Below are 8,900 nucleotides of genomic sequence, written 5' to 3'. Positions count from 1 at the left end.
CCTGATGACCCCAATAGAGTCGGTAAACGAGTCAATGTATAGTACTAGCATATAGAGTCTCAATGATGTTTCAAGTAGTAAGGACTAATGGTGTACAACCAAAACCGCGGACTTTATCCACTCGATAAGTGATAACCACTTGGAAAGTCCGAATAAGGTAGTTCGATCATTCATCATATGAATATCCATTTGCATGCTTTGAACATCTCCATGTCCATTACCAATGAAACATGGTACTTGGCATCACAAATGCTAGTCTCAATCTCGAGCGATCCTTTTATTAGCGGACGGCTCAATTGACTAGGAACTATTTAGAATATACAGTGACTATAAGATGTGTTTCATAATAGTGATCTCTCTTTATTCACTATCTCATCTTATTTACACTATGGTATATTCAAGTTCTTTATCAAAACAACAATAGTATATCACAATATAACAATATGAAGAAAGACAAAGATAATGCCATTAATGAATGTAAATTATATTAAACAAATATTGTTTATACATAGAGTTACAAAAGCCCTTAGCCACAAGTTGGCTAACCGGGCACCCACTCTTTCATAACGAGGTACCAATTAATCACAACCTTCAATGATCAGAAAACTTTTAAATGCATTTGAAACCACAATTCGAGGATATACGTATTTTGATAAGAAAAATATGTGTGTATATATGTATTTGTATTCTTTTTCATAGAATTTTAAGAACATGATGTAGATTCGTTAAGCATGATTCTTTCTTGATGTTTTGGTGTAAATTTTGTTGATAATTATTGCTTGAGACGTTTGAATCTCAGATTGTGTGTGTGTTCTTTTATATGAAAAGTTTTGATGCAATTCTTTTGAATATGGTTGTTTTTGGATGAATCCTTTTCAATATTTTGAAGTTTTTCATGTGTATTATCAAAAGTTTCAATGTATGTTTTTATGGTTTTTAATGTGTTGGAACCGTTTATAAAATGTTTCATGTAAAGGTTTTTTAAGTATTGAAGTTAGAACGGAAAGAACGACTCACGTGGATCGATTTAGCTATGTAATACATCTATATGTACTTTATTCTTCACGAAAGTTTTGTTCATTATGAAAGCATGAATTTTTATGAATGTAAAGATGATTTGTTCATTTTATTTCAAATAGCATGCATGATTTTCGAACACGAAATATTTTACAAACATGATATGTTTATGAAAATTGATGAGAAGATTTTAAGAGAAATTTTATGAGAAGTTCATGATGATAAAGTTTTATCACTACAACAAAAATGCACAAACACAACACTTAAAATACAACGCTTTTTGTGAAAAGTGTTGTCGTTTTTTAAAAGACAACGCTTTTAGTGAAAAGCGTTGTCGTTATATATTTTTTATTCATCAAAGACAACGCTTTTTTAAAAAAGCGTTGTCTATTAGCGTTTTTTAGGTCAAAGACAACGCTTTTAAAAGTGTTGTCTATGAGCGTTTTTTTCCTATGTATGACAACACTTTTTAAAAAGTGTTGTAGAAAAACTATTATTTTTATTTAAAATAAAAACTTAAAATAAATATTATTGCACCTGCCTTTACGTGAGAAATATACCCAAAATCCCCACACTTCTTCTCGATCACCTTCTCTGACCCCTCTCTCTTTTTTCTCTCTTCCAAATCAAAATCTGTTGTCTTGCTCGATTCATCAGAATATTTTTCAAGTGACCTCCGAGAAGCCCATCTTAGGATAAGAAAAATCATTCTCTCTCGTGCTCTCACGATTCCACCATGACCCAACCCTAGCCACCCATTTCTTGTCTTCGATTCGCTGCCATGGGCATCGGAAATCTGTTATTGGAGCTAGAATTTGGTTAGAGCTCATCCTAAACTTTGTTTTGATGCCAATCTAGCAAGAAATCGTGACCTGAAGATTCGAAGTCGTCGCCCCTGTTAGACCATACTTGTGCGAGTTGTTGTTATTCGTTCTTCAGGTGTTATTGCTTCGATAGTTGCGGAAAATACAGAGTGAGTTTCATATATTAGTGAACGCTTTTAGTGATTTTTTTCTGGTTTTTTTGAATTTTGTGATATTTTGAATATACAAACCCGTGTTTTTGAATATACAAACCCGGCTGGAAAATGGAATTAGCTGCAAGCTTCGATCTAAACTTGAATCTTGAGTTTCGAATCCCGATTTCTGCGACTAAATTGCGACAGGACTGCGCATTGTTCATCTTCTATTGTTGGCAATTTTTCTCTGATTTCAGGTTGTTTCGTGGTATTTTAGTTTAGATTCAAAATATTCCAGTTTCTTTCTTCGAGTTTTAGGAATTATTTGAGCTTGGGTTCAGTTTTTAACCAAATATTCATTTTTTTACGGTACAAGTGAGCTTATTTTTACGCACATAGTTGTTTGTTTGAGGCTATATGACAAAGGAATTGATTTTTCCCTGAAGCAGAGTTGCTGTAACCCCAGTATTATTCTATGTTATATTTCACAATTTTTTTTAACATTTTAAACTTGGAACTAAATTATAAGTTTTCTTTTAGAGCGCCGGAACTTCTTTTGGGAGCTAAACAATATTCGACTGCAATTGACATGTGGTCGCGAGGATGCATAATGGCTGAACTATTATAAAAAAAACCATTGTTTAATGGGAACACCGAGGTTCAACAGCTTGACAAGGTATATATTATGTCTTGAGCCTACATTTTTGTTAATTAACAATTGTTACGAGTTGTAATGATATGATAGAACTTCCCTTTCACTGCCACAACCAATGCTTTATATTTAGGAGTTAATAGTAAAAATGGTTTATTCACTGACAATACCAGTTGCAAAACCATTGTTTCTGTTGACTCCGATAGTTCCAAGAAAATTTCTGATACTTTTGGAGAAAGAACTTCCATCTACAGAGGCGTTACTAGGTACTGATTTAATTTTTTTTTCACTTCTTTAAATTAATGTCGAGAACCTTTCTTATTTTTTTCTTTTCTTGGACAGAAAAAATTTGATCAATCTGATTTTGATGATGGTGGTTCTTGCATACATAGATGGACAGGAAGATACGAAGCTCATATGTGGGATATGAAGCAAGATTTAGAAAACGGTGTCTGTATAGATTTCATCACTTACTATGTGGATGTCTTGGTTAATGGCAAAGTTGATAATGAGATTAAGTTAATTTATAGTTATTGTGGTACCCAAGGGATTGGAAGGATTTGTGATAAAAATTCCTTTAGCTTTTAATTGAAGGTTTTGGGCTTGTTTATAGGCTTTTTCCAGAGAAGACCACCGCGTACGGTCTTCTATCATAAAATATAGTAAATCGCTCAACATTTTGATCTTCTTGTAGACTCATCAGCATGACCAAGAAACCCATATATATAAACGTGTTTTGTGTACCTTTATTCGTATTCAAAATCCAATATTGCTTTCAGCTGAGAAGAAAAGAATCAAAGATTGAAAATGATGGCGAACAGCAGGATGAAGGTAACTTTCATGTGTTTGTTACTGTTATTGGCAGTGATTTTTGAGGCCACCGTTGAGAATACAGGCGAAAAGAGCACAGGATCTTGGGTGAATGGGCAAAGGATAAGTTATCCGGAGGCCTTGTCGGCACGAAAGGTGCTGATCTTGGTATCGGTGATTCCAATCAGCTTGATGATGTGGCTAAGAAAACCAAAGATAAAATCACCGATACGGCTACTGGTACGTATATTGCATTCGAGAAACATGATAAATAATGATTTGAAGTCGGTTGTATTTGAAACTCGTGCATGGCTGGAGATTTGTTTGGTTTACTTGCATTTCTTATGTATATAAGTAATTGAACTATGTGAAGATGCTACACTTTACTGTGGTTCTGACAGAAATTTGGGAGATGGAACCTCTGTGTAATCAATCTCTTTGAAATATTTGAAACATTTACCCATGAAATTTGATAGATGGAACCTCTGACAAAAATCTTTAGCTTAGTTTGACATTTATTAATAGTTGAGACAATTTGGGTGAGTTTGGCAAGTCCAAAGCAGATGGGTGTGTAATATGTTTCATGAGCTTAAATTTGATTATTTGGTTCTAAAACCTTTGAAGGGATTGATTTGTAGATTTTTTTTGGTTGGGATTTCAACTTTGGCTTATGGGAGTATGCTATTTTGCAGAAAGATCTCTCTCTCTCTCTCTCTCTTTTTTTGGTGTTTGAGTTAATCGAAATTGATTAAAATTGTATAAGTTTGATTCTTAATCATTTGTTCTTTGGGTGATTTAGTATTTAACATGTATTTCATTTTGGATTGAAATGAGGAATCTTTAAAATATATTTTTTAAACTTTGGGTGTATTATGATGATGACAAGGTGACTATATTAATGGCTTTTTCACTGATTTGTACTCTGTTTCTCTGTTTAGTCTCTTAATTAGCTGTCATTCATAGATTTTTTAAATCTTGTTTTTTTTAAAGCTTAATTTAGTAGAAAAAATCTTTTCTAAAAACATGCACTATCTTTTTACTTATACAAGATTTTTTATATGCCTATTTTTTTGAAAATTTATTGGACATGCAAAGTTGTTTATGATTGGGAGTCGAGTTCTAGGACATGATGGTGGCATGATACAGGGCACTGCAAGTGAAGCCGTTTTGGTTGTGCTTTTGGCTGCTCGAGATAAAATTTTGAGAAAGGTTGGGAAAGACACCATAAGGAAGATTTTGGTCTATTGCTCTGATCAAACTCATGCTTCTCTGCAGAAAGCCTTCAAGGTGGATTTTGAATACTTAATATAAGCTAGCACGTCCTATAGTACATGTGATTATACTAGTCTATATTCCATGTTAATCTTAATGAAGTTGGATAATTGGCAGCAGTCTGCATATTAACAATGCTTGATGGTTTCCAATCCTAATACTTGCAAAACGAGTGAGCAATGCATTAATATTTTGGAAATACATAAAACTGGAAATCTTTGCTTAAAACGTTTTTTTTTATCAACTCATCATGTAAACTCTGCTCATTTAACTCTTATTGGTGCCAATTTGTTTGTTTTATTTCTCTGACATATTGGAGGAATTTACCCAGAAAATATCCGGATCTGGAAACTGATTCTTCCACCAAATATGCTCTTTCTCCTGAATCATTAACCAAAGCAATCTCACAGGACATAGCCTTGGGTTTAATTCCTTTCTTCTTGTGTGCTACTGTAAGTAAACTAAGAAAAAAATTAAAATGGGAACTTCTTGTGTTATTTATTTATTTATTGTTCTCCCCATGTGCTCCATTTCTTCTTCAATTTATTTTAGAGCAATAGTCTTTTCCATTGACCGAGGACTCTGTTATGACTTTTGAATTTTAACTAAAGCAAATTCTTAAACTGCAAATTTGTGGTTTTGACGTGTAAATACAAAGTGAAATATCTTTAAGAACTATCTCTTTAAGTAATGACTACCTCAGGTTTTTAAGTGCTATGCATTTTATTCTTCACAATTGGGACAAATTTAACTACTGTATTTAAAGATCACAGCCTGTTATGTTCTCTCCTCACTTATGATCGGTTGTGGTGTTGCCTCTGCCCAAGTGATTTTAAGGTATTTGAACTCATGACAGTTGCCTGATGTGATTGTATGAGAATTGTAAAGTTCTGCTCATAAATTGCACAGTTTTGATATCAAAGAAATTCTTATGTGAGTTTTCTGAGGTTCAGGTGTGTACTTTGTTCAGCATCATGTAAAGTTGGCAATTAGTAAGTTGACTTCACGAGAGATTTGACACATTGTTTGCTTAATTATTCAAGAAATAACCAGTTAGTTTAGAACGAAATATCGTTCTTGATCACCATATATGAAATGAATGTTGCACTCAATTATTTTTAAAGAATACTGAGAGTTTATTGCGAAGGGAATAACGTATCTTTTCATTGGCAGGTTGGTGCTACATCATCAGCAGCTGTAGATCCTCTGCTTGCATTGGGGAAGATTTCACAGGTGAGTTTTGCATAGTACTGAGACAGATTTACATTTTTATGCTCCTGGAAAACATATATTTTTCGGTGGTTATGCAATTTGTTCAAGTGGCAGTATCATGAGAGAGGCTGTTATTCGTACGGGCTCAATTTTTTGAAACATTTTGAATCAAGAGGTCTCATATGTTCATAAACTTCTTCCCTAATGATCAACTAATACCATGTTTGTATTGAACTCAACGGCAAGTAGCAAGTATCCCTTTGAAGAATTCCCAATTGAGATTAAAATGTTGATGTTCAAATGTTAAATCTTGTTTTAATCATGCAAGCACGTCTCTCAAGTTCAGAGATAGCCCCTCCACTAAATTCCGCAGTATTCCTATCTGTCAACAATTTATCATTTTGTGGTATCAATCAACCTGTTAAAGCACCCACATTTTTAATTGAGAAATGGAAAAGGCATTACTCGTTGAGACAGAATTTGGTGTACGTATCTAAGCCAAGCAGGCTTCACTTGATTTTGTCCATTTTATTGGTGAGGTTAGCTTAGATAGAAAATCGCTTGTGTTAAAAGTCTGAGAGTGTTCAACAAGAAAAGTTTACAAAAACTCGGACTTACAAGGTAAGAATCTGTCCTGGTCTGATGGTTTTCATTATTACTCATAAAGATGGGTCGTCTTTAATCTTAACATTACAAAAAGGATAAAAGCACTTCTATTGCATGCATGACGACATACAGAGTAATGGGCTATGGTTTCATGTGGATGCTGCTTATGCTGGAAGTACTTGTATCTGCCCAGAGTTTCGTCCCTACTTAGATGGAGTTGAGGAAGCTGACTCTTTCAACATGAATGCACACAAGTTTTTTTTGACCAATTTTGATTGCTCGGCTCTTTGGGTGAAGGTATGCTTTCAAATTTATTATTCTTGGAATATTGTAATTCCAGCCATTTCTCACACTGTGGCACGAAGAATAATTCCATCTTTTGGTTTGAAAGGAGGTGTAGAAAAGCAACTACTGAGACATAAAATTATATTAACCAATATTTGAAGCTACCTAACTAGCCGTATCTACATATATGCTAATTTATTCTCTCTATGAAATTTCTTAGGAGGTGCTGATCAATGATATCCTTTTCTTTATTTTCGCAGACTTTTATCATTCTATGATGCTAAAACATTCTAAACTAGCGCTTTGTTTTGCAATATCAAATTATATTTGTTATGCAACAGAGTGCTAGGTGTTCTGATATTTACATGTAAGATACTTCTGAATCAACCAATTCTTTAAATAAACTCTTTATTATTGCAAAACCAACAATACTTTGGTAAAGAATACCTGAAGTTTAGTGCTTCATGAGCTATCTATTCTCTTTTGTTACTGGGACTGAACTATATTAAGACTAATCAAATGTTTATAGGAAAGACATGCGCTCATCCAGTCACTCTCAACAAGTGCAGAGTACCTAGAGAATAAAGTAAGCACTTTAACATACTGCCATTATATTTTTGTAATGTGTAGTGATATTATGTTTCAATATGTATGTATTTATTATGTTCTTTGTTAACTTGCCTTATTAGGATCCTACAAGGTTTAGATATTGAAGTTGTGGACTGAGAAAGCGTGACTATATGCTTCTCACTGTGTCATGACGAGCACTCTTTTCTTTTCTAAGTTCTCTGCTTAGAATGGTGTTCATGATCTGAATCTTGTATAAGTGATGTGTATAAACTTAAAAATGCAGTTTTTCTTAGAGACGGTCGTTTATAATTTGTACTAGTTTACCTCGGTCACCCCACTCAGCAGTTTTGTTGTTTCCTACAGTAGAAAATACTTCACATAGAAAGAGGCAGATATGTGGTGGACTGAAAATGGAACAAGGGTCTGTGAGCGATATGACATCCAGACAATGCACGCAATAGCATTTCAAGGGATTCGAAGGGGTTACTGAATTGCTTAACATTAGAGTACTTTTCTTAATGATAATTTTATGTAGTAGTTCATGTTCTTTTACTGATAAATATCTTTTTAAGTTTACTTTTCATTTTAATCTATTTATATTTTTTTTATGTTTGTTTTTATTTTTAATAAGTTACAGTATGGAGATACAAATTAAAGGAAAAGAGATTGTTGCGGTTTTTATGAAAGCTCGGGATGCTAGCATGTACTGAAGGAAGTAATAAAAGTTTTTCGAGATTAATGCATAGTTTTTTCCTAGTGTTCATTAAATTAGAATTCAATTATTTTTTTATTTGAATGATTTATAATATTGGAAGACTCTATATTAAATTTTATTTTACAAATTTTTGAATTTTGAGTGACTTATAATATTGAAAATTTGTGAATTAATTTTTTTTTTTTATTTATTTGAACAAAGACAACGCTTTTTAAAGCATTGTCTTTACCAGAAAAGACAACGCTTTTTTGAAGCGTTGTCTTTTCCAAATACAATGACACTTAAAAAGCGTTGTCTTTTCCAAAAACGACAACGCTTTTTATAAAAGACAATGCTTAAAAAGCGTTGTCATTTTTAGATACGACAACGCTTTTTAAGCGTTGTCGTTTTACTTAAAAAGCGTTGTCTTTTCCAGAAACGACAACGCTTTTTATAAAAGACAACTCTTAAAAAGCGTTGTCATTTTTAGATACGACAACGCTTTTTCCGCGTTGTCTTTGAACGTGGTCTTTTACAACACTGCCTACGACAACGCTTTTTCGGGGACATTAACAACGCGGAAAAAGCGTTGTCTTTGGCCGTTTTTCTTGTAGTGTATGAAGATGATGATGAAGTATGATGATGTTATGTATTCATGATAAAATATTTTGATGTTGTATGTGTTCTAGTGGTGGTAGTATGGGATTGGTACTCCGGATTGAGCTCTAGAGGGGTCCTTCCAAAAGAATGAAAGTTTAATGTGCATATAAACAACGATCGGTATGGGATGGTACACATATTTGCTTTGGCTGGTATGGGCTGTA

At 33.5% G+C, this 8,900-nt stretch overlaps 1 protein-coding gene across 10 annotated transcripts; it reads left to right on the top strand.

Moving 5' to 3' along the window:
• The first annotated feature begins 1,593 nt into the window (after positions 1-1,593).
• Positions 1,594-8,191, top strand: LOC140860344 (phenylacetaldehyde synthase-like). 10 transcript variants are annotated; one of them, XR_012143688.1, is made up of 10 exons: positions 1,594-1,990; positions 2,516-2,651; positions 2,801-2,893; positions 2,970-3,677; positions 4,584-4,724; positions 5,883-5,942; positions 6,660-6,824; positions 7,342-7,398; positions 7,749-7,888; positions 8,020-8,191. XR_012143688.1 is itself a non-coding variant. In XM_073263368.1 (9 exons), exons 4-9 carry the CDS (start codon positions 3,435-3,437, stop codon positions 8,035-8,037), a joined length of 684 nt encoding a protein of 227 aa, XP_073119469.1. In that variant the 5' UTR covers positions 1,594-1,990; positions 2,516-2,651; positions 2,801-2,893; positions 2,970-3,434; the 3' UTR covers positions 8,038-8,191. The 10 variants fall into 10 exon arrangements, 7 of the variants coding, with proteins under 7 accessions (XP_073119469.1, XP_073119461.1, XP_073119447.1 ...); XR_012143683.1 differs by having other exon boundaries at positions 8,014-8,191; XR_012143686.1 differs by having other exon boundaries at positions 7,749-7,913.
• The last annotated feature ends 709 nt before the right edge of the window (positions 8,192-8,900 follow it).

Source organism: Henckelia pumila, chromosome 1 (genome assembly GCF_033568475.1).
Source record: "Henckelia pumila isolate YLH828 chromosome 1, ASM3356847v2, whole genome shotgun sequence".
Taxonomy (NCBI): domain Eukaryota; kingdom Viridiplantae; phylum Streptophyta; class Magnoliopsida; order Lamiales; family Gesneriaceae; genus Henckelia; species Henckelia pumila.
The sequence above is the reverse complement of the archived record's forward strand: the minus strand, read 5'-3'. Positions and strand labels throughout refer to the sequence as shown.

Coding starts and splice junctions, on each gene's coding strand:
- LOC140860344 (XM_073263346.1), top strand. CDS start 3,435: ATGATGGCGAACAGCAGGATGAAGGTAACTTTCATGTGTTTGTTACTG. Junction 3,678..4,583: donor AATCACCGATACGGCTACTG/GTACGTATATTG, acceptor GGCATGATACAG/GGCACTGCAAGTGAAGCCGT. Junction 6,825..7,341: donor GCTCGGCTCTTTGGGTGAAG/GTATGCTTTCAA, acceptor AAATGTTTATAG/GAAAGACATGCGCTCATCCA.